This window comes from Dermacentor variabilis, chromosome 7, assembly GCF_050947875.1.
Source record: "Dermacentor variabilis isolate Ectoservices chromosome 7, ASM5094787v1, whole genome shotgun sequence".
In the NCBI taxonomy this organism is placed as follows: Eukaryota; Metazoa; Arthropoda; class Arachnida; order Ixodida; family Ixodidae; genus Dermacentor; species Dermacentor variabilis.
In genome coordinates, this window is record NC_134574.1 from 164,167,040 (window position 1) to 164,193,502 (window position 26,463).

At 44.6% G+C, this 26,463-nt stretch overlaps 1 protein-coding gene across 2 annotated transcripts in view; it reads left to right on the forward strand.

Moving 5' to 3' along the window:
* Positions 1-438: 438 nt before the first annotated feature.
* Positions 439-26,463, forward strand: part of LOC142588403 (uncharacterized) — a 151,903-nt gene continuing 125,878 nt past the window's right edge. The window contains exons 1-6 of one of the 2 annotated variants that reach the window (XM_075700098.1): positions 439-530; positions 4,623-4,685; positions 14,185-14,223; positions 16,827-16,856; positions 18,085-18,141; positions 20,264-20,545. In XM_075700098.1, the coding sequence (XP_075556213.1) occupies positions 470-530; positions 4,623-4,685; positions 14,185-14,223; positions 16,827-16,856; positions 18,085-18,141; positions 20,264-20,545 (532 nt within the window). In that variant the 5' untranslated portion in view covers positions 439-469. The remainder of the gene's footprint in view (positions 531-4,622; positions 4,686-14,184; positions 14,224-16,826; positions 16,857-18,084; positions 18,142-20,263; positions 20,546-26,463) is intronic. The other variant, XM_075700097.1, reaches the window with a different exon arrangement.

A 26,463-nucleotide genomic window follows, 5' to 3' on the forward strand; every position in this document is an offset into this window, starting at 1 on the left:
AATCAGGAAGCCTTTGTGTTTTTACTTTTACTTCGTATTGTCAAATTAAAAATGCACCCGAGATCATGCCGGGGTCCAGTGAACGGAAGTCAGCTCCAGACGACTGTCCTCAAAAGCGCGAAGGACATGACTGCAAAGAGAACGGTTAAATTGTTTTGCAGTACAGCTCAGTACTTTTGTAGAATACATTGTACTCGCACAAACACGGTCCTATTGTTCCCGCATACCGCGCGATCTTGATGTTCTGCACATAAGGTCTGTTTACGGCGCTGCCCGTTGGAACTTGTTTCGGAGAAAACTTGCGCTATAAGGGATCATTTCGAAATGTTTTAGCCTGCCACTGTCCCTTTTTCGCAAGCTGCAGCCGCGGCCCCTATTGGTTGCTGGGTTTATAAGCGAGACTGAGCACTTCCAACACTCTTCGCAAGTGGACCTCCATCGACGCTGGTCCTGGCAAGGAAAAGAAACAATGGCATTCCTTTTAATTACCGTTGTCGCACTTGTTCTGGATGTAGGGTGTGGTCAGTTACGTGAGTATGCTTTATGATCGTAGTTAAAACTGTTGTAACAATATAAACCTGTATGACTGCGTAACATGTTCAAAGTGATGAAATTGTCCTGTATCGCAAAGAACAAATATTTAGTGTAGGGCTGTGCATTCTTAGGCACGGTTGAACGAGGGTAGGGCAGCTATTTGTTTTTGTTTTGTTGTTTATTTTTCCTTCTCTTTCTTTTGGGGGGGGGGGAGAGGGACTAGGAGGTGTACACAAAGTTTCTAGCCTATTTGAAACTCTCATACTTTCGACACTGCGCAGTTTCAAGCCCAGTGTACTAAATCCCCATTTTGTAGAGATCCCAGTGTTGCTACTACCGTGGTAACTTGAAACCTTGCATTTTTATCCAAGATCAACAACCTGGCTTGTTTTGAAGCTTAAGCACTAAAATTACATCATCGGAAACAGTAAACGTCCGCCGTGCTTGCAGTTATGCAGTGGACACATGGCTGCTTGGCAGGGATCACGTCAGGCCTGACATCTCCGCTCTAGGCATTTGTTCGCCATTTTTCTTACCTTTTTTTTTCAAATAAGTTCTACAACTACCAAATGTACTCTGCGCGAAGCTCTCCAAAAGATAAGTCTAGTACGCAAAAGAAAGGAGTAACAATCTGAGAACTACCTGCACATTCGACAAGGGAGTCAAAAATGTCGAAGAGAAAAAAGGAGATATTAGGCGGAAATAGCTGGAAATTTACTTACTCTATTGAGTTTTTCAATTATATATACTGCATTCCGTAATGGGGCTATCGCAAGATTGGGGAACAAACACACATACAGAATACTACAATTCATAAAAACAGTACCAAACAATAAAATACAAAGGATATATATGAAAGCTTGTTTGAGAGAACACCCAAGCGCCTAAAGTACATGTTACTGGGCTCAACAAGAAGAAAGGGGGTTAACCGAGGGGCCGAATCTTTATTAGTCATATCATAAGAAGCCAACAAACACTGACACCAAGGAAAACATAGGGGAAATTACTTGTGCTTAATAAATGAAATAAAGGAACGATAAATCAATGGAAATTAAAGTGGATGAAAAAACAACTTGCCGCAGGTGAAAACCGAACCCACAACCTCCGCGAAGGTTGTGGGTTCAGAAATCATGAAAGGGATATCCGAACGTGGTCAGCGCTCAAGACGTTGATTACAGAAGTATTTGACCGACCCGCCGTCAGGAAACTCCGAGCCGAGCAGCGTTTGCGTACACGCGCACTGGACACGGGTGAAACATTCACCAGCTATATAAAAGACGTTCTCGATTTGTGCAGGCGCGTGAACGCTGCCATGACGGAAGCGGAAAAGATCAAGCACGTCATGAAGGGAATCGACGATGACTCGTTTCAAATGCTTCTGGCCAAGGACCCGCGCACTGTTGGCGACATCATCAGCTTGTGACAGAGCTATGATGAATTGCGTAAGCAGCGAGCTCTGACAAGGTGACATCCCACACCAAATACGGCACCACTCTGCAGCCTTACCACCGGCCCAGAACAAGCCTCCCTGATAACGCAAATCAAGGATTTCGTCCGCGAAGAAGTCGCACGACAGCTATCTCTGGTGTCCGCCACTCAGGAGTCTGCCAGCACTTTGCCGTCTCATGTCCGTAACGTGATCCCTGAAGAGGTCGCGGAAGCGCTGACGGCTGTTCACCAGCAGGATGTCGTGACTACACCAGTCACTTATGCTACGGTTGCTTACTGTCAGGCTACTGGCAGGTTCCGATGGCAGAGGCCGATCGCCCGAAAACTGCCTTTGTTACACCAGACGGCTTGTATGAATTCACCGTCATGCCTTTCGGACTTTGCAACGCACCTGCTACGTTCGAAAGACTGATGGATAATGTTCTGCGTGGCCTCAAATGGAAAATATGTATTTGCTATCTTGACGACATTGTGGTGTTCGCCCCTGATTTCCCAACACACCTGCTCCGCCTCCAGCACGTACTCACTTGCTTGACCAACGCTGGGTTGCAACTTAACTTGAATAAGTGTCGATTTGCTGTTCGTCAGCTAACAATTTTAGGCCATGTCGTGTCAAAGGAGGGCATTCGCCCGGATCCCGAGAAGCTACGTGCTGTTACTGCGTTCCCAAAACCTACTCCTATGAAAGAGCTACGCAGTTTTATCGGCCTCTGCTCTTACTTCCGGCGATTCGTTCGAAACTTTGCGTCAATTATATTGCCTCTCCCGAGCTCCATACCGTGTTCTCGAGAGAACATCATCCATTAATTACCTGGTTGAACCGCTAACGCCGCCGTCCTACATGTGAAGTCGTAACCGCGAAGTCGTTCACGTTCAGCACCTCAAGCCGTATCACAATTCTACCGTCCTTCCAGAAAACTAAGTCGCCAGGATGGCTCCTTTATTTCCGCGGGGCCATTGTAAGGAAGATGAGGAACGTGCGCATAGCCAGAAGCATCGGCAGCATCAAGCGCGCAGCAGAGGCTCGAGCTCGGGAACTGTGCTCGGTGCATCGTAGAACCGGCGGTCGCTACGAACCCCAATAAACCTCCTTTATAATATATTCATTGTGTCATCTGAAGCTGAAAGCTACTTGACAGTTTGTAATAATGTACCGCAGGGCAGATTAGCAAAAAACAACATGAATTACTGAGGTGGTGCGCAATTCCCCGGTCACAAAGTAATTGTTGATTGTTTAGCTGACAGAAATCTAATGCCAAAGGGCAGCCAGTTACTAGAGGATATACACTGTCATTCACACGCAAAAATTGAGGTTGAGTAAATAGAGGGCAGTTATGACCAGTTCATGACGTAGCTTAGCAGTTTCGGTTAACAAAAGTCGTAAGATGACGTGGTAATCCTCATCAGAATTGCCTGCGTGGAAAGGCAACCAGATATTCCGTGGTTTTGACAATGGGTTGGCCGACGTGCTCAACTAAAATTTACTCCTGGACTAATAAATATATACTATCGTCCACAAGTTTTGCTAAACTCCACCGTTGGCCCACGACACTAGTACTCACATTAGGTTCTAGCATTTCTTGGCAACCGACCTACCGAATTGTGAGTTACAAGTACGAGCTTTGATGAAGTGAAAAAGTGAAAGAATAAATTTGATTTAAGGAAAGGTAGAAAGGTCGACCTGAGGTAAAAGTCTTCTAGCCTGGTGATTGGCTCAGACACGCCGGAAGAGAAAAGGATAAGTGTTACTAGGGATGACGTGCACAGGCCAAGTTCTTGTGCAAAGCTGCGGCAAGAGTAGTAGCAAATCCTTTGTTCACAGTTGCAATATATCGATAAAAAATTAAATATTTGGGGTTTTACGTGCCAAAACCACTTTCTGATTATGAGGCACGCCGTAGTGGAGGACTCCGGAAATTTTGACCACCTGGGGTTCTTTAACGTGCACCTAAATCTAAGCACACGGGTGTTTTCGCATTTCGCCCCCATCGAAATGCGGCCGCCGTGGCCGGGATTCGATCCCGCGACCTCGTGCTCAGCAGCCCAACACCATAGCCACTGAGCAACCACGGCGGGTGATAAAAAAAAAATTCAAACAGCTCACGCATAGCTCAAATCACTGATACACCCTCCAGTGGAAAACCCAGTCAGATATGTTCCTTCGATTGCCTATTGTCAATTTGCGCCCCTAAAGATGTGCATGCCTGCCACTCAGAGGCATATTTGGGGGCAAGCAGCACGAGCCTTGCAATGTGTTTATATGACCTAGCCGGCGCTTACCTAGTCCAGCGCCGGAGGTTACACACAGCACCGAAAGAAAGCTATGTGATGCATTGTTTTTGCCTCCTTTCTATCATACAAGCAATCTTAGACTTACGCTGCAGTATGCGTGTTCAAAGCACACGTATACTGCAATGACGACTTTAGTAGTAGCATACATCATGGCATACTAGCATAGTTTGTCAGCATACGCTTTTATCCCAGAACATCAACGGAAGTAATTTGCTTCCTTACCGATAGACTTCTCCGAGCACCTTGGTACCACACGAATATTATTTGAGAACAATACACAATTTACCTACAAAGTTTTTATACCGCAGATTGAGAACCATGTTAATACATTTTTGTTCCTTTCTCAGCAGCTCTCACCATCAATGCTAAGACCACTAATATAACATTGCCAGGAGTGTCGACGACCTTGGGTGAGTGCTATTTCTACTTTCTTGCTAATTAGATCCCTGCTGCAGTGCTTCCTTCAGCGATACTACGTCCATTTCATCAATTTCTATCAAAATTCTATACATACGACTTTTTATAGCGTGTTCCCTGCACATAAGTTGCCACGCCAGGACACACGACCAATTAAAATCGGCTCTCCTGTCATGCTTTTTCTCACCAGATTTCCCATTTCTTTATCCGCTCCAGTTAGATGTTTTCATTTAGGTAGCTGTGCTCTTTCTCTCAGTCCTTGTGCCACTCACAACGTTATAACTTGCCTGCCTTGTTGCTCCAGCCCATGACTCTCGTAACGCGTTTGCAAACTGACAATTTCACACAGCGCCTCAAGAACGTGAGGGCAGAATATACGGCTCTTCCCTTTCCATTTTTCTATACTAATGACGGTCACTTGTAACTCTTGTGCTAGCAGCATGAGTCAAGCGCTGACAAGGAGCTGCAGGCGAGTCTTTCCACGATTACTTACACGCTAACTGGTGATTCATACAGAAGTGCAGAAGCAGTAACAGCAGCTGTCAGTAAACCGAGAAAAGCACCGAAAGGAATTTCAACTGCCACAAAATGGTCTACGATAGCTATCAACACACAATTCTTTTATTGTGCTGGAATTTTTTACAGTTCCCAATTAGAGGTGAGGAAATGGACATCTTAAAATAAGATTTTGGGGTTTCGTCTGGTGAAAACGCGATCTGAACACCAAGCATGCCGTAGTGGGGGACCCGAGTTGGTTATGACAAGCTCGGGTTCTTTAACCAGCACTTTATTGTGCACGTTTTTGTTTTTTTTTTTTTGCAATTCGCTCCCATGGAATTGCGGCCGATGCGGCTGGCTTCAGTTCGTAATGTCGATCTCAGCAGCCCGAAGAGACAGCGCCTAAGCTACTATGGCGGATGACAAAGAGCCTAGAGAGTGCTGAAAGCAAACTAAATAGACACGATAGCAATTTTTATTGAATATTATGAGCCACTACCACCCGACATTGGCAAAAGCTGAAATGCACTGAAAGAAAAAATATTACATCCCCAAATTAGTAGCCCCCCTTGAAGCTCCAAAAGAAACCCATACGGCGTTTAGCGTCCGGTGGGAGAAAAATAATCAATTCCAATTAACTTCGCCTGCGTCGCGGATTTCCGTGGAACTCAGTTGACTTAAGTGCGCTGATCAAAATTCCACGACTTCGCCCAGTCACGCTACAACGCAACAGCTTGAACATCCACAAGCTTCTGCATTGGGTTAGGGCTACCCTTTTCACATTTGGAAAGTCGTATCCTTTCCTTCATAGCCAGAGCCTTTGGTATGCGAAAGTACTGTAGATGATATTCGCGGCGCCACAAGGGCGGTGCAAGGCGCGTATTGATGCGGAAGTTGTACAGACTCTAGAAGTCCTACTTTTGTGCATTGCAAATGGCAACATTGTTCGCAATGAAAATTTCGTCCTTCATGTGGGCCACCACTGCACCGAGAAGTAAGACCTTCAATTGTGCATTGTTTAGTTGCGTCGCTGAGCTCTAGGTCAGATACTCGTGGCGTTTCCTGTGTAGGACTTTTAGGTCAAGGCAGCTGTGCTTCTTATTTCTTATTCCTTGCGTCCGACACACGCTCAACGACAATGGCTTCGCTCCTTGGCAATGTTTTGCGTCGAGCAGGAAAGCTTCCACGCCAGATGCCGCAGCTATTTGGTGACGTCGGCGGAAGGCGAGGCGAGCTTATCGGCCATGGCGTACCTTCACAAGCCTCCGCAAATGGCATGGACAAGTGCATCGATATTTAGCTATATAGGTAGTTTATATATATATATATATATATATATATATATATATATATATATATATATATATATATATATATATACATACATATATATTGATGGGACGACGCAAGAAATGAACGAGTACTGCTCGTTCCACTCAGATACGCATTCTAATAAGGCGCCCATAGCCGATAAGCGGGAGTGCTAGCACGGCGGCGCAAAATGCTAATGCAGCGAGCGCGATATACCCTTACAGAATAAAAAACCATGCAAGCTATTTCTGGCAACTTCGTCCATTTCCGTCGTGAGACACCAAAAGGCCAAATATTGGGACAGGAATATTTCGACGTGCTATAATACAAGAGACGGCAAACCAGACCGCGAGACTTCTAAGCGTCATGTTCCCCAGCTGAGTTCGACAACAGAAATGGACCAGCTACTTCAGCGTTATGTGGTCACAATACTGTGCATCCAGAAAGTTATTTATGTGTAGGTGTTATCGCCAATGGGGTGCTACATATTCCTAGCTGCTTTTTTAGGTGTTACAGAACTTCTGCCCTCTGTTGTCCTCGGTGCCTTTGTTTGTTGGCTTCTTATGATATGATTAATAAAAATCGGGCCCCTCGGTTAACCCCATTTTTTCTTGTTTATTACATAACGAGGGTCTCGAATGCGGCAACATTGATGCCTTCAGGTAGCACGTGTAGGTCTAATGACCAGTTGCCTTCATCCAAAAAGATCACGTACTCGTGACGCCTGAGCTCCACATCCACCGCCAAGGTCTGTGAGTCGTGGTGCTGGCTAACGCTCGCAGGGTTACTTCTAGCAGTGACACATCAATATCCCAGATTGTGGATGGGAAAACGGCGCCGAGGTAGCTCAATTGGCAGAGCATACACGCGTAATGCGGAGACGTGGGCTCGCTCCCCACCTGCGGCATGTTGTTTTTACATCCACTTTAATTAATTTATCATTTCTTTCATTAATTACTTGTACAATTACTTGTACTTATCATTAGTAAGTACAAGTAATTTACCCTGTGTTGGCCCCGGTGTGCTTGTTTGTTAGTTTCTTATGATATGATTATTAATTTCAGACTCTCCCTTCTTCACGTTCAAAACATACGCGGGGTCATTCATCATATTATTTGCCTATTTAACTCACCTACATCTTGCATCTACCCAGACACGTGGGAGTATTATCTTACGTTCATTCATGTTATGCATCCTCTTTAGGAAGTAGCACCAATGGCCTCGCGGGGAATGGCGTAGCATGGAAATGTGGAAGTTCAGATGGTTTAAACTGCGGTCTCTTAAAGAAAGTAAATGCAACTTGGATTCTCAGTAGGCTAAATCTTCATCTTAACTAATGTTAAGTCACCGCAACCTATTAAAATTTTATTTGTGCGAAACCGGTGTGAAATACTTTGTGCTAATGTTGAAAAATGTACCAGTGCATAAAAAATCACTTAATCGTGATTATTTGTTAAATAACCGAAGGACCGAGCTATATTGAATGATGTATTTCTCGAAGACAACGTTCCAAATGCAGTTGATTTCTAATTGTACAGAGGAGGTGAATTCATGCAAAAACATCTTGCCATCCAACAGCTGGAGCGTAGCTAATTATTTCGGGGTTCTAAAAAATAAATTGTGCGTTTGGAGAAGAATTCAAGGCCACAATATTCACTTCGGAACCTCCTGCATTTTCTTAACCTTCACTCTACCAACCTAGCCAACTAGAAAACAACACAAGGCTGAACAATTCGACAAACCGAAGGGCCGGAAACCTATGCTGTGGATTTCCGTAGAAATTGTTTCCTTACTTCAGGGGATAAGCTTTGCGGAGGTGCCAATGCAATCTCACACTTCCCTTGTAATGTGGTCAATGGCAAATCATGCGTATTGGTCAGATGTGCTAGATGCCATATTCAATTGGCTGCAGAGTTGATGAGAAAGACAATATCGAGTTCAATTTAACTTCAGGTATGGGCGGTGGTTTATTATGAACGTGTCCGTTTCAGCTTAAAATCCTGGCCAAAAAAGTTCATATAAGCCACGGCCAATTGAATACCTACCATGCAGCGCGCACGATTTCTGTGCTACTATTTGAAGAAACTTCAATTATTACACATATCAGTAAAATTTAAATCTGCAATGTGCCGAAGATGATAACAGTAATGTTAAGAAAAATTTCCTGAGGAGTCCTAGACACAATAAACAGCGCCGAAGTGTCGTTGAGGGACTTGACAAAAGGCGTCTTGCACAGTTCTTTACGTGGAATTTTGCTCCCGCGTGAACACTAGAATTTCGCGGGAGAAGTTCCGCTACTCTATCTGGAAGGAGGCGTTTTTTTTTCCCCGAGGGGCAATTCTGCTCCCATTCACTCGAGGGCACTTCCTGGTGTGGATTGGAAAATGCAGCCGCGTTTCTGGAATCAGACACTAATTCAAGCCTCGAAATTAGGCCGAGTAATATTATAATACTTCAGGTGCGCGTGCAAGCAGCTAAAGCGAAGCAATGTTACGGGACATGTGGTGGCAACATATCACGTGCAAGTGAACGACTGAAGCATGACACCAAGAGCAGCCGTTTACACAAACGGCTTAGGTAAATGAATTAGAAGCACTGTGAATGCCAGACTTTCCGGATACTGGTATCGCTGCAACGTGAACCATGGTTAAAGAACAGGACGGTGATTCGCAATTAATCAGAGTAGAGCACCAAACACCAAGGTATCTTGAAAGAGTAAGCTGGACATACCGGGGAAATATTGTACACATCTAAATTGCAATGCGCATAGTTCTAAACATTGCCAAAGATATTCAGAAAATGTATTCTGAAAACACCTAATTGATTATGTTGCTTATTGAGGCTAGAGCAGGAGATGATGAGGACAAAAGACGGAAGGTAAGTGTTTGAAGGGTTAGAATATATTCACGTTAATTCATGCAAGCCACAGAAGCAGTTTGACCTACGTTAACAGACTAATTCAATGAAGTACTACATATACGAGGAAAGAACATAGAACCAAAATAAATCTAGGTTTAAAGAGAGCCACGGCCCACAAGTGGGCAGAAAAATTCGGGTAGACCGAGAGACACCGACGCAGTGGTGTACGTGAAACATCTTAAGCGTACGTCAGGTGGTGTATGGGCACTAGGTCACAGAAGCGACACAACCAAATGCACAAGTTACATCCACGCATTAGAAAGCTTTAATGCCTGACTTCTGTTACGGCTGGTGGGGGTCTTATGCCCTAATCTTGCAGTCGTGCTCGCTCCTTATTCGAAGTGGCCCTCCGTGATCGAAGGTGGTGGGCGAGAATTGGCCGCCCTCCATCTTGCTGGATGGATAATAATAATAATAATAATAATAATAATAATAATAATAATAATAATAATAATAATAATAATAATAATAATAATAATAATACCTTTATTCATAAAATCAAGTCGTACAAAGTGGCAAGGCATTAGGAAAAAAGTTGCTACAAAAGCAACTTGACTGGTCCTAATAACGAGAAGGTACAAAAGGCAGAAGACAGCAAGGAGCGATAAAAAAAGAAGAAAAAGAAGGGAAAGAGGAACAACGAAAATGGAGAAAGGAAAGAGAGTAATGGCATGTAGCACATAGATCTCACTTAAACAATTTGCTGGATATACGGATGGATGGATGGATGGATGGATGGATGGATGGATGGATGGATGGATGGATGGATGGATGGATGGATGGATGGATGGATGGATGGATGGATGGATGGATGGATGGATTGATGGATGGATGGATGGATGGATGGATGGATGGATGCTATGAGCGTCCCCTTTGAAACGGGGTGGTGGGTTAGGCCCCCAAGCTCTTGCTATTTTACTGCCTAATGTCCTACCTAGGTAAAAAAAGAAAAAGAAAAAAACACAGAATGCATTCCCATAATCAAATTTTCAGACCTCCTATTGTTAACTTTGTGTTTGCACGTCTCCGTTTTTTATCGTTTCCCTACTTTTCTTCCGCCAATCTTCCAATCACCTCTCACTAATTTCCATTGCGGAGATGTTTACTTTGCCCCTGCTCTCGCTGAACCCAAGGTTTTCAAGGAGGCCAGTGGTGCCTAAATCGACCACTGGGCAGATATCTTCTGGGCAGATATCGACCGCGGGGCAGATATCTTCTGAGTCTCTTCACGCCACTTCTTGGCACATTGTGTCGAACGTGCGGCCGTCATAACTGAGCAAGCATGAAACCGCAGCAAAATATACCACACTTGTAGGCCTTGCAACTCCTCATGAGCATAGGTTTGAGTTTCACACTGACTATGGCTGAATGAGTTCTTGCCGTGTCCGCTGAATGCATGAATTAAAGTCATGAACTGAGTACTTTCATTGTCCTCGGCACTTGGCATATTTAGAAGAAAGGCGTCTGCATTCGAACAAGCTAGTCGTGAAAAACGTATAAAACCATTTCCTGGAAGAAGCAAGTATAGGAAACGATTTATAGCGAGATATGAAAATACATGATGACATCGTCAAGAAAATGAAATTACACATAGCCAATGCCATTCTAATGAAAAGGACATTCACAGGCAGCACAGCGTCCTAACAAGAAACTGTTGTCAATATGTTATCACAAAGGAAAGGCGAGAAGGAAAGAGCGACGGTTCCCTCTGTCCTCAACTTTTCAACAAAAGGCCTTGCCTTTGCAAAATCCTGCGCAAAATCTAAATCGTCTTCACAAAACGTAGGTACTGGATTTCCACAATACTCGTACTTCTGTTTGTGAGTGCCTCTGACAAAGATGCGTAAGTCATCTGACAAAAACGGTAACAAATGGCTTCTATATCTTCCTTCTATATTTCACATACATCTTCATACCCTTCATGTAAGCCCTCATACCCTGGACCCCAGTTTACCGCTCCATATTCCGTCCGACCTTCTACAACGTGGCTGCACCCTTATAGTCCATCCGTGGCATGAAGTAGCATTTTTTGAAGTAGCACACTTTCGTTGCGAGGGCCCTCGTATCAACCTGCCAGAAGCCGCCTTCAAAGGCCGGACTAGACCAAGTGGACAAGCGTCTACTCAAGAAAAGTAAAAAATATTGAAAACTGGCCTAAATGGACCTAATCTCGATCCGCTATAAAGTCGCTGCTGTGTTATTTAAAAGACACTGGACTGTGTGTCGAATTGTGACTGTGCACTATGTGACGTAAAATGTTTTAGTGCCACGTTGACACTGTGCATAACTATGCGACACCTTCGCAAAGACAGACAACGCCCACAGAAGCAGTTCTGTATTTTATTCTTTTTCTCTCATACGTTGCGCTATTTCCTCTTCCCCAGTACAGGGAGTCAAGCAGAAATACCATCTGGTTTGCTGGCGCTTCGTAGCGCTGCCGAACCTATAATCATCAAAAGTTGGTGTGGGACGCTGAGGTGTGCTTGTGTGTGCGCTCACTGTGATTGTTCTGTGCTATTCTCGCGATGTATCACTTTCATTTTATTAAAACATTAAAACCTTGTTTCTCCGAACATCATTTACACATGAAAAGTGGGATGAGACTCCATTCCTTGAATGACTGAGAAATCTATCGAACATTCGTTCGGAGTTCGAGACACGCGTAACTGCGGATAACAGCGAGTTATGGCGAGCGGCGATGTTAGGCCTGACCCATCAATGGAGTCCGTGGGCGTCCTGATGATGTTTGCGCAAATGTCGCGACAAAACCAACAACTCCTCCAGAAACCTGCGACGCAGGCGCCCATGGGAGTGACTCCAGATGCGTCAGCAACTGTGCCAACCTTCTTCGAGCTCGGGGGCAACATTGCTGCGAAGGAATGGATTTGTCAAGTCCAACCAAACGGCAAGCTTGGTGGGATGGAGCGACGAGGAGAAGCTCACCGTGACGAAGTTAAAACTTTCGGGCCCAGCGCGTGATTGGCAGCAGTTCATGGCAGGAAGTTGTGCTTCGGGGTCGTCTTGGGAAGCCGCCTTTCGAGATGCCTACGTTGGTCTACCATCGAAGACACAGGAATAGAGGCTCATGGAAAAGTGCGTCCAAAGGAAAGAGGAGCGCTACAAGAGCTTCATTTGAGAGAGAAAATCATTGTGTGCCCTCGGACCCACTGTGTAGGACACAAAAGAATAAATCGTCACAGGACTGGTGTCGAGAGACTTAAAGTACGCCATGAGGAAACGTGTGCCCAATTTCATTAATGATCTGCTGCGCGACATTACCAGTTATGAATCTTTTGAGAAAAACTGCGAAGCGAAGTTCGTGCCAGATTCAAGACACAGGAACGAGAAGCCCGGGCAAATTTTCGAAGACAAGTGAACCATCGTAAAGACCAAACGAGAACGCTGTAAAGCAAACACGCCGGCCGGGACGAAAGGGCAAACATTGTAAAGAATGTGGTCACCACGCACGAGATGGCTCGATTCCACTATGTGAAAAGAAATGCACTACTTGCGGCAGACAAAGGCCCGGCACAGAGGTCTGTCCTGAGCTCAAAGGAAACGCACTTCACGTGGTCCGAGTAAAAAGGGGAAAATGAAGATGAAAGGCCGGAACTCTCAGTCATTAAGGACTGTAAGCCTCAATGGCGAACCTGCTGCCATTCTTCCCGACACTGGCGCCCAGACGACCTTGATCAAGTCAAAATGTGCCATTGCAGCTACGCATAGAAGTAGCCAGCCCGAAAACCTGCATGAGCGAGGCGTCCCGTTACTCAGCTGGATTGAAATCAAGAAATCAACATGTGAGCGTGAACGAGAAGCCTAGTCTGCAAGTCAGAGGGTAAAGCTTGAAAGTAACGCGGTTCAGTGGGTTACCGTGGTCTGAGATTCTGCGGAACCAAATGGTCCTGTGCTTTTCTCTGGAGAAAATGAGGTGCACTACTTGGGTGAACTGAAGGATTGGAAGACAAGCGTCCCAATCATGAATCTAATGCAAGCAGACTTCACCTTAGAGAAAGGTCACGTGGTCAAGCATGGTCATCAGGTTAAACTTGTGAATCCTGGCGCGGCAGCATCTTCACTGCAAGTGGTCGACTACGTTGAACAAGCAACAAACGCGATCAACAAACGGTCGGGCCGTCTGTGACATAAGTACAGAAAAAAGAGCTGTGTGAGTTGTTTAAACGAAACGGAAAGTAGTGTCCAATACATTCCAAGGAACGCGGATGCACGCCTTTGGTGACCGTGTCCATTCTGGAAAAAAACGCGCATACACCTGTGAGTCGACCCCTTGCCGAGCATTATGGGGAGAACGACAGATGTTTCGGTAGATCGCCGACGTGCCAAGATAGGGTGATCGACGACGACCGAGACCGCGACATCTACAGGATTGGGTTGCTGACTGGCTGAGGACAGCCAGTGTGCCAGAATAGCTGAGTGTTGGCGTCGGGTAGCGCTGCCGAGCCGTTCATGATCAGCAGTTGATGCGGAACGCCGAGGTGTGCTTTTATGTGCGCTAGCTCCGATTGTTCTGTGCTGTTCTCGCGATGTACCGCTTTTCATTTTATGAAAACCTCAATCGTTTCAACATAATTTACAAGTTAACCTCCCTGTCTTTCCATTGCTTTTATGTCTTTCGTATATTTTTCTGTTTCCTAAATACATTTCCGTCTACAGCGACTATCATCCTGTCTTTAGACGCAAGTTAAAACGCAATGTTCTTTCACATATGAGCACGTAGACTTGATGCAGCTTTCTTCTTCCCAGGTGCCGGTGGCGCAGGTGCAGGCCTGGGAAGTGCCGGCGGTAAGGGAACCTGCGCTCCATCCTATTTAAAATTACCTAACCCTAGTCAAACTCTTATACAGCAAGTCATAGCTTGAATGGATCTTGAGAACTAACTAATATGTTCAATCTCGAAATAACATTTCAGTGATGTTAACAGTGAATACAAGACCTTGATTGCTACCAAAAATTAAACTGCCCGCCTAGTATCACATCAGTGCTGCAAATGCCGGCGCGCCTTGGGAAACAACACGTTATTCAGCCACCGGGAGAGGCTTTGATTAAAAATTTTGTGATTATTCACTATCTACAAAAAAGGTGCGTCATGCGTCAGCAACCTGCCTACTTCCTTTTTCATAGAAAATATCTGATTGTGTAAATTATAGAAATACGCAGTTTTAATGTTTGTAAATGTTTTACTGATATTTACTACGCCGGTGCAAATAAATATGCCAGCTATCGCTCGACCTCGTAATTTTATTCGTCATCCTTTTCTTCTTTGCAATGTACAGGTACAGCAACATGTGTAACCAATAGGGTTGAAAGAAGAAGAGGAGGAATTTTAGTTATAGAAAGTCGGAGAGGTTGGCCAGAGCTTATGCGCTATAACTTGATACGCTGTGCTGGATAAAGTCTTTGCTGGATCGAGTCTAGGTGCAGTTTCTGTTACTATAGGATTCATGTAACTGCATCAGCCGAAAATTAAAATATAGTGCATGCCACAGAAGTCGCGAGTGGTTCTACGGTCTTTTCGCGCATCGTATGGTACGTTTACTTATATATGTGACCATTTAAACAAAGCTCTATTTATGCCGCGTATAGTCACGGGAGCGGTTGAGTTGTGTGGGTTCGCGAAATTGGTATTTGCAGTCTATATCAAATGGCAAAGCAGTGTTAACCGATATGTTTTAAGTGTAGTTGACTGGGAACATGAAGGGCCGATCGCCTTAGTACTTGCTACTTGAAAGTGTCGGAAAGAACGGGTTTCCTTGCGTACAGTGAAAATTTTGATAGGTAGTACAGCGTTGTCAAGCCCTTTATGGCCCCATACAGCATCACTTTGTCAGCTCTTCCTCGCTGGGAATCCTTTTGAGCGGTATTTTAACGTTCCTATGTACCCCACCGTAATTTTGGACCATTCACCGCATGCGTCGGAATGGTCCAAAGGGAAGCGGACCACTCGTAGCCGCTGGCTCCACGCTCCTTAACCGGTTATCTACTTTCACTGCACTAGCTAGGACCCACCAAAGATCCTCCAGTTCTGCGGGCTCCTGCCTTCTTGTCAGCTAATTAGATAAGAAAAATTTGTGATGGTATGCAACGTAATTCTCATTCAAAGGAAACAAAAGTTACTTCCTATAAAGCAAAGAGAGCATTTGATAGGGCTGTTCAAACAACGTGGCGGGTCATCACCCAAGGCTTGGGTCAGTGGCTACGTAAATTTGAAGTCAGGACATTGGAATAAAATTTAAATTAAATAGCTTTACAATTAAGAATCCCTGGTCGAGAACTTTACGCATCAGCGCTTCGCATGCTGCTGTAGATACCTTAGTGTTCCCAGGAGATCACTTGACGTTCAACAGGGATTCCTTTCTGCTCCTTCTGAACGGATGCGCACTTTCTTGGTGAGAGGTAGCCGTTTGAGCAGGTTCACTGAGGGCGCTGTGATGGCAAGTGCTGTATGCGCCATGCTGGCTGCACGATGCTTCAAATGGCTCTGTGTTGCTTGCAGACCGCCACGTTGCATGTTTTCCTTCTCCGATGTTGGGAATCTTCATTGGCACTCTCTCACGCTGGACTTTCAGATGTCGGCTGAAACCGAAGACAGCGCTGACGCAAAACTTGCCATAAAACTTACGGCGAGCTTGAATGACATAACATGAATGATATAAATGGATTATAAATGACACATAGCGTCCCGTAAGCTAATGTCATAGGTTATCAGTAAACTTTATGTAGGAAACAAGTGTGCTTAAGTGAATAAATATAGACAGCAATAATGGGGAATTAGGAGCTCATGAATGAGTATTGTCCCTGCGCCACCACATGCTAAGAAATCGACTTTCTGCATTCGAAGAAAGCGCTTGGACAGAACTATATACAGAACAATATTCTGCGAAAGGGAAGTAAACAAAAAGCGCATCACATAGAAAGATATACGGCTATATACCAGTGACATGAAAGGGAGCCACTCCAGGATTCACTCTCTAGAATATCACCTTGTCTCATCAAGCAGTTCCGAATGCACCTGTTTATTATTATGAGCAAAAGAAAATGGACCCTTCAGTCCAATCCCAATTTACCACAAACGAACTTCTCTCTGTGATAGTCTGTGATGTCTACAAGCTGACTACACGAAATGTTAGTAGGAGACTTCAATAAAAGAGCTTATCTTTTTGAATGACGCTTACCGAGATAAGTCTTCTGGTCGAAGCATTCGGGCCGGGATGAAGATCCTCTTTCGCTGTCCTTCCCTTATACCTCTAGTACAGCCCATTCATGCGAAGATACCACTGCTTCAAACGGGATCGCGCAGTTAACATGCACGTAAAAGGCAATGGTGTGGTAAAAACCAACAAGTCCGTTATACGTACCTTTCCTTCTTTTCTTTTTTCATGGCATAGGTTTAAGTGGTGCGGGAGGCGGCTCTTCATGTAAGTGCACCTATGATCCAATATCCTTACAAAAGAAAGCAGTTTTTGCAATCCATACTAGAAACTTCGCTTGGAGGGGCCTCCGGGGAACAACCAAAACATTGTCTTAATGAAAATTTAAGTGCTAAAGATCGGAAGACTGCGCACAAGATTTCGATTAGGAGACCCGCCTAAACACCCGGTATTCTGCAAATCATCCTGCATATGCCTACCTACGCTCGAAAACAACTCGATGTTATAAACTATCGCATGAAGCGCTCATGTGAAATCTTTCAACTAGTCGCCATCCAAATGAAGGGCACGTCAAACTCCAGTGAGTCACTCATTGCTCCCTCGGAAAGAAGTGGCTTTGTACAGTCAAGATATATATTTATTTTTATGATTACGTAACGTTCTGTTATATTCATTGCATTCGTGCAATATATATGCTCATTGACTAGCCAGCGCTCGTTTTCTTTTTTTTTCGAATGCAGCTAAACTCACAGAAATTACTTTTTGCATACCTCCATATTGTCCTTTAAGGCACATTTGCAATCAAGCGCATGAGGTGAGCCAAATTCTATAAAGTGTAAGGAACCTCACTAGCTCCTCGGGAACGTGGATGAATTGGAATCCATTACTAGCACCAAATGTTCAACTTACTCAGCTTGCTTTGAACTTTGAAAGAGCTGTTATATATATCAATTTTTCAGGTGCACCCGTAGTCTAGTTGCACCTCATGGTGAAGTGGTTCTTCGTAGGAAATATTTACGCCAAGCTTTTGCAGCGCAAATAAATTACGTACGCGGCGTTTTGGTGCTGCCAGTTTTTCTCCTCCTGCAGCTATTCCTTTTTTTATTTATTTTCAAGTGTGTGTGAAGACCTTTTGTGTGTGGACATATTCAGTCCCGCGTTTTCTTATGGTTCTCCTGTTTTGATAGTTTTACAACGTTCTGGCATATATAAAAGTTACATTGACTGTATTTATATGCAATGGAGCTCTTTTCTAAATGTTGTAGATACATTTATTATTTATTTTGTTATTTATTTTGCTTATATTCCTTCATGGGACTCTTGGCTCATAAAGGCATGGGTACAATCGCAGCCGATACAAGGACCTGAGCATGAGCAGAGTTACACAGGCCTTACTACGCGTTATTGCTTGCGGAATCAATTTCTCTTAGTGTGGCATTGGACCGTCCAGCGTTGCATATGCGCAGCCAGTTGCCCTTTTGCCTTCCTTTCACAGTGTCTGGAGCAGGGACCGGTACGGGAGCATCCTCAGCTGGATTGGGAAGTGCCAGTGGTAAGTGTACCTGGCGACGTCTTGCTAAACTGCAAAACGGGACCGTTCTAGGCTTTCCAAGAGGAAAAATATCCCTTGAAAAATAGTCCCACTACCTCAAAAGAATATTCCTTAAATATAACATGCACCTAACATAAGGTAAGCGTTCTTAGTAGATTTTACTATGAGCAGCAGCGGCAATAAAGCATTAAGTGCCACATAAAACGCCATTATGTAATTTAGGCTAGGAGGTAGGTTGGGCAAAACTCAGGATTCGTTACTCAAATACATGTGAAACATAGGCAGGATGTCAGACGAATTTTATGCTGATTAAAGCGGAATTTCGCGCCTTTAACAGTTGAAGCTGACTTCTCCAGACTGCAAGAAGCGGGATATTGTATTTAGGTCTCAGCTTTTGAATATTTGCCGAAAATCCGCATTTTCGCATCCCAAAGGTTTTTCTTCCTAATTGTTTTTTTTTTTACCATTATGCCGGCTGATGAGCCCAGCGTCAGGATCAGATACAATTTTTTCTTTCCAACGATTCTAGCGTAAGCGCTTTTTGTGGGTAGAAGTCCTGACCCCTCAGTTGACAAATCCATAACCACGTACCGAGAACCGATATGACAGTTCAGTCAAACACGACCGACAAACCACCTTAAGTAAACAAATGTGACGTGTAAGCCTAATGCTTGCGTGAAAATGTTGCAATGTTGACGTGCCTTTTACAAATGTCTTAAAAATAAATTCGGAAGGTATTACAAAGTGATGTGTTTTGAATAAAATTTATCTGCCTTCGAAGTCTCATCGGGGCGTTTTACAGAAATGTGATTTCTTTTATTATTGCTGTTACTGGGTTGTGAAATTGATGCGGAAGTTTCTCAAGTTATTCCGTTTTCATGAAGCTTCTACTTTTTACAGCCAATGTGCTGAAACTTTCTTTCTTTTCAATGCAAGAATCTTAGCATATCTCGTACAGTTGCTACCGAGCAAGGTGATTTCTGCGGTTCCATGTATTTACATAGGCGCTCCAGAGGTAACGCTTCCTCTCAGTTGCACAAACAATGGCAAAATATTTGGAAGACTCCTTCCTCTAGAGTCGCTTCCTGACATTGTTTCGCGTCTTTTGCATTCAGCTGTATTTTTCGCATCCGTCAAAAGACGTGTTGCATAAGGCGCATCGTACACGTCCACCAATACAAATCGTGACTGGCAACGATTAGTGGCTCAAGATGGAGAGTTCCGCTGACCGATCACTTTCTTGCTGCAGCGCTGCTTACAACGCCATATGAACATGCAGTTGGACAGGACTCTAGGCGTAGCTGTGGCTATGAATGGTATACCTGGCGTCGGAGAGAAAAAATTTATCAAATTCGAAGGCGTTTTAACTGCATTTTATATTATTAGGAATATGTTACCCAACAGCTTGATTAATTTGCTGATGTTTTGGTAAATATGAAATCACCGACGATTGAACGCGCATAACGCCCCTCTGTGAAATTTTGGACAATATCCGTATGTCCATCTCCCCACTTCATGCTTGAATCCGAAGAATTTCTTCGAAAGACCGCGTGAGAGAATCCAAACGTTTGGAAAATTAGGCTGTTGTCATTTATATTATTATTATTATTATTATTATTATTATTATTATTATTATTATTATTATTATTATTATTCATAAATACTATGGTATAGGTTAGACCATAGAATAGCGGTGCATTTTCATGGGAAATGTACATTTGGGCAGGAAAGAATAGCCAGATAACAGTCAATATTAACAGGGTACAGAACACTTCAAATTATTCAAATTAAGATATGGAAGCCTAAAATTCAAATAATTCTGCTCTATTGTCTCGTTTACTTTTGTTCTTGAGCCGGTTACGTCGGAGCCCTGTGGTTGCGAGTTTGCACGCTTGAGCAGGTTACCGCGATTTATAAAGTTGTCATTCACCATTATGAGTACAGTCAACACACTCTAACAATGCTATTATTACATTTATCGCATGCCAGCCACACCACTTCCCTAAGTATTTCAGCAAAATGTTAGACTATTTGCTGCCTAATTTGCTGCCGCCACCTTCAACCAATAATTCAGGTCTTGATTCTAAGAAAAAAATTCTCGTTCTTTTTTTTACTTTCATAGGTTCTTACGGCACTGGCGTTGGTGGTGCTTTGAATAGCGCCTTGGGCAGTGCTCTGGCAAGCACCTTGGGCGGTGCCTTGGGCAGTAGCGTGACCACTGGCATAGCCAAAAGCTTGGGCACTGGCTTGGGCACTGGCTTAGGCACTGGCTTGAACACCGGCTTGAGCACTGGCTTGGGCGGTGTCGTCGGCACTGCCGTGGGCGGTGCCCTGGGCAATGCCGTGGGTGGTGCAATAGCCAGCAGCGGAGGAGGCATGTCTGCTAATCGGCCGGGTGGTGCAGGTAAGATCCGCGTTTACATACTTAAGGGAGTATGTCCACTACAAATTCAAGCGGGGGTGATTTAAAGTTTTGCCGCTTGTATGGCAGAAGAAAAAGGAATCTTGTGCTTTGAGTTGTGGTGTTGTCAATATATTTTTTTACTGAACGTGAGGGCCTCCACTGGAAGCTCCGGCGTTACGATTGCTATTGCGTGAAAAGCTTGATCATGTGGCATCGCTTTACCGCGGCAATTCTATCCTGCGATTTATAAAACTTATTTTAATTTGATTGCGCATAAATGCCTCCCATTGCCGTGGAATAGCACAGGCTGCCGTATTATAACACAAGCAATGTGGCTCAGGACCTTCCTAATACTGTACTAAATGGTACGTAGATGGCTGAAAATAACAATCTGACTCAAACATGCCCTTCCTAATATTGTCTTGAAGTGATTAAAATAACTGTCACATTAAAGAACGAGAAGTTCTCTTTCTATAAGTTACTTTGACTGTCTTCCCTGTGGTGTAGGGAAGTTCCGTTCTCTCTCTCTCTCTTTTTTAGTGATGTGATGCAGGCGTGTATGCACGTTGTCCGCAAGGAAAAACAATATTAAATCGCTGCAACAAGTCTCAAACGTGTACGACAACCGCCCCTTCAGATCTTCAAACCAACGTAGGACCGTAGATTTACTAGATACGCTCCCCTGCCAGGTTCATGTCTGACTACGGTTGTCAGGCATATATTGCTTCACCGATTCTATTAACGCTTGAAAGTGGAACTTGTTAGTTCGTGCATATATGTGCGATTGTTCAATATATGCTATGGGGATTTAACGACCATGCAGCTTCTGCGATAATATGCATAGAGCAAAATCTGCCCCAAACTGACGCGGAGAGAGTTCTGCTACTCTCGCACAAAATCAACAACTTTAAAATCAAAACAAAGAACGAACATCGTTGCGAAAAAACCTCTGGTTCTCCCGTAATCGAGAGTAGATGCAAGCATGAAATGGCAACCAGCAAAGCACATTGGTTCCAGATGATACTAGCCACAATATCAAATGGTTGTAGTGCATGTTCGCAACGGCACGCCCCACCACACGGCATCACACTGCATCAGGCCATACTAGGCTTTGGTCCGTCTGTACGCTGCCCAGCTAGAAAAACAAAACCGGCTGAAGGCGGCACGACAGGCAGCGAAAGACGTCACGGAGATAGAGCTCACTGACCCTCTAGAAGAAACCCCCCAGCCGCCACTCAGCGTGGTGCCATCTCTGGAGGCGACGCAAAACCCGCGCCGCAGGACTCACGGACCGTTGGCGTTCAAAAGAGCACAGGCAACCCTGTCACACCCACCCGCGGTGGGTGTTCAGTGGCTATGGTGTTGGGCTGCTGAGCACGAGGTCGCGGGATCGAATCCCAGTCACAGCGGCCGCATTTCGATGGGGGCAAAGTGCAAAAACACCGGTGTACTTAGATTTAGGCGCACGTTAAAGAACCCCAGGTGGTCGAAATTTCAGGAGTCGTCCCCTACGACCTGCCTCATAATCAGAAAGTTGTTTTGGAACGTAAAACCCCATAATTCAATTTAACCCTGTCTCAGCGCCAAAAGATGTCAATGAAGTGTAGGGTGCCCTGTTTCTGCCTTGAGCTATATTGTGAACAAACAATGTTGACAACTCGGAAGCAATATTTTTTTGTAGCTTGCTTGGGCAGTAACTAGAGGATATAATGCGGTCCTGTGCAAGGGGTTGGGGGCCAGAAACCGCGTTTTCTTAAGCTTTAGCTGGTTGCCCCGATGACCTCGCTTTTTTTTCTCGCACATTGACCGGGTGTTCTCGTTCGAGTGCCCGGATAACGGCTCTGTCTTTTGGCTCAAGGTCACTCCAAGGTCGCCGGCAACGTGAGTTAAAAGCATTTCATGCTTAAATAACTCAGTGTCCTTCCACTCTCAGAAGAATGACCAGCGAAGCTGTGTATGTGGGCCCCTAATGGTGAAGTGCACCTCCGCCGCGGGTCAACCCGGCATTGCACTATCTTCGGAATCGGCTCACGTTTGGGAGTGTTTAACGCCTGCGTCCAGTGTTGCCATCTCGGTTGTCAAGAATTCCTCCGAAAAAGGCATTGAAATTCGGTAGACCCCGCTACCTTTCTTCCGTGAACCACCAAGCTTTCCGCTAAAGCGCTAACAGCAGCTGACAGGTATTTTTTCGGACCCTCACGAAAGGAAAGCACAAATATGAAATAGCGAGAGAAGTGCTCAACACAAATGGAATGTTGAGAAGGGTTATGCGAAATAAATAAAGTGCAAATTAAATAATTGCCTATGAGAAATTTTTGCAGCTGCGTTGTTTCGGGACAAGAATTTAAACGGCATATAAAGATTTCTTGGCCACATGACAATGATTATGTTTCTATATATATCGCACTCTCACCGCAATACAAGATATTGCACAGTCATTTTATGCCGGGAACACTCCCTTCTCTAGTCACCACGACGCTGTGTGTTTAGCTGCAGGCATAGATACGTAGATGTCTCAAAATATACCGTCTAGCTTGTCATCATCAGTATCGATGTCCGAGTCTCCCCCTGACAGAGCGGCTTTCCTGGCTGGCTTGCAGCACCTGTCGAAGTTGACGGCTGACTCACTCTCTGTAGAACTTGTTTGAAGTTCTGCGTCGATGACGTGTCTACCCACACAATAGCCATGATACCTGTCCACTGGCCTTCTATGACGTCAATTCTTGTGCATGGCACATCCATTTCTCCCAACAGTGGAGCTAGCAGGGACTTCAGCCCGCATAACGCCTTTTCTACTGATAGTTGAGACAATTTGAATTTGATCAGGTAGCCTTTGGCGTATCTAGTCAATGGGAACAACAAGAAACTTGGTGCATCGTTTCCCCAGCGTCTGCTCTTCATCAGCATCTAAGCCAGTTTTCTTCATGTCATAAATAAGTTTCTCAAATGAATAGCTGAAGTACGGCTTGGGATCGAGATAGTCTTCCACATTCGACGCGTATACATCTACTGGCGCAGTTGGAAGCACAATTTTCTTCATCAGTGAGGACAGTAGCCGTACGAGGTCGTCCAGAAGTTTGGTTTGGTCCGCGTTATTTGCTTCAAAAGACTTATTAACACTTTGAACATCCAAGAGTACTGTCCTCAATAGGAGAAAATAAGCATTGTCGATGTCGTCAGAATACATAGAGTACAGCATCTCTGCATTGTGACACATTTCTGCCAATTTTACAACTTTGAAGTGAGCGTTCAGCTCGCTCCACTGGTCCAGCACCCGTTCAACCGCTGTTGCAATTGACAGCCATCTCGTGGAAGAAGCTTGGATGATCTTCAAGGGCTCTTCTCCATCGCTTAATGGAGTGAAAAGTTCCTTGTATGCTTGCTGCCGAGAATAGGACCTGGCGAACCAATTGTAGGTATCACCAACGAGGTAATCAATACATTTTGGGAGCCCTTCTGCCACAGCGGCCGAAGTCGCCAGCTGCAGAGAGGGGTAGACACATCGAACCGGGTTAAGATGGGGCACATAAGCCTTGAACTGCTTGTAGAGTCCATTGTTCACCCCCACCATGACGCTTGCATTGTCAGTCCCAATACTAACCATGTTTTCGAGTTTGAGGCCGTATTCTTTAGTGCGCATTTTATATTTACAACAACGCCATCTGCATTGCAGGCTCTTAGCATCCAAAGAGAGAGGAAAGTTGTTGCGAGTTCTGACTTCTGAGTGCTGTGATCTATAACTGATACAGCCAGATATTTTGTGATGGCTATGTCTGTGGACTCCTCGACAATAATACTCCACTTACTGTAACCGATGTCCGCTTTGATGTTCTCTTTAAAGTGTGGGCAGAATACGTTGTTTATATTTGCTGCGCATTTTGTCCTCTTCGTTCGATAATCCTTGCCGGCAGCACTGTCAGGTAATGATTTCCTGACGACATCTGCAAAATGATCGGCCGTGACAATGATGAAATGTTCGGCGGTCACCTGCCTTCCGCTGTGCTAACAGCCTTGTTTCCCTTTTTTTCGTGAAACAACTTTGCGCTTGCGTCGTACAAAATACTGCCGTCGCACGTTGCTGCTTCTTACTGGTGCTTCTTAGGCAAGTTTATAGCTGCAGTACTTACACTCTGCAAACTTCAGTCCGTCTGGTTTTCGCTTATAGACAAGCTATGTGCATAGGTCTGGGTCCTTCAGCCATTCCTCCCCGAACTTCTAAGCGTGTCGCACTTTCTCAGCTTTCTGCACGACGAAGTTTAGTTGCGGACTAACAGCCGGTGGCACGTGCACGCCATGCACTGTGCAAATCGAAACTTCCTAAAAAAAAGCATCGTCACCCACGAGTCCACTTTACTAAAATTAACTGAAAATCCACTATCTCACATGAAAATTCGCTAGAAATATAGTATCCACTAAAATATTATTCAAATTCGGCTCATTACTCCACTAACCGCTATACGCAAATTTCCTCCACTAAGCTTATAAAACATCGCTAGATCTAGCGAGAAATCGGCTAAGATAGCAACAATGCCTGCGTCAGCTCCACCGCGGGTCGGCTATGTATTCCCTTCGGGATCGGCCCACGTATTGAGAGTTTTAACAGCTTTGCTGTAAAGTTGATTACGTCCTCGTCTTATTAACCAACTAATTATCTAATTATATATAATTAACTAATTAATCATTATTCAATTAGCGACGACGACAAACGCGTGAGCAGTTGCACGCACGCGTTCGCGCGGTAGCGCCGAGGGGTGCCAACAATCCAGCTGTGGAAGACGACGGGAGTGCAGCCCATCCTGATGATAATAGTTTCGTGTCTAAACAAGGGTACGATCCTGGAAGAACCAGCCCTTAACAGCTTCGCTGTAAAACTACTACACTCAACTGAACTTCCGTGGCAGTAGGAAGGAAAACGAAGCACGTGACGGCACCGAAGCAGAGGCTCTCGCAAGTAGTTCAACTTTAAACGTTATTCAGGTAATGGCAAAATGCGTCCTCGCAACACATGCCGCATAGCTTGTAGCGTGCCTTTATTTCCTTTAAGATGGCGCTCCTTTGCGTTCATTTATCATTGTTAACGAAAAACTTCTTCGAGCGCTTTAACTCCTCTCGAGCTAGCTAGTGGACCTGCACGTCAAACCAAAAACAAACAGCTACTAAGCGTGTCGACAGCGTTCACTTAGTTCTTCGTTTAGTTTGTGTTGAAGGCCTTACTCGCATTATTAAGGTTCCCGCAGTCTACAGGGCTCAACGACAGACTTTAAGAACGCCACCCCCTACCGCTCTATAGTGTATGCGCGTTGTTAGTGCTCGTCTCGCTTTCTCTCTATCTCCCCCTTCCACTCTCTTTCTCTTCTTATCTCCCTTAACCCTTCCTCCCGGGCAGGGAAGCCCACCGGAATCACCTCTGGTTAACCTCCCTGCCTTCCTTTGTATTCTCTCTCTCTCTCTCTCTTGTTCTGACGGTAACTACAGCAGTAAAATTAGAAGCCTGCCAACTATGAAAACGTAGTTACGGCGAGTATATCCTCCTATAACATCAAATAACAAAACTTTTTAAGTGGCGAGGCGATAGCCACTAAGCCTGTCTAGGATAATTAGGTTTTTCTACATCGAATGAGCACACTGGAAGTTTGTCTAACTTTGTAGTGTTTCTCCTAACTTGAACATTTATTCTGGTATTTCTGTAACCCGTGCCTATGACGAACCCCAACTTTTCTTTTTCACTGATACCCTAAACATTTTTTCGCTTATCTCGACCGCTCACACTTTAATGCTTCCATTAATTCCAACCGCCGGCCCAAGCGGGGCAGACAACAATCTAGTTGATGTTCCCAAATAACGCTAATAAGCATTAAAGCCCTGCTACCCGTAACGAAACAAAAGTGTCCTTTCGCGGAGCAAAGGCTATTAAGAGC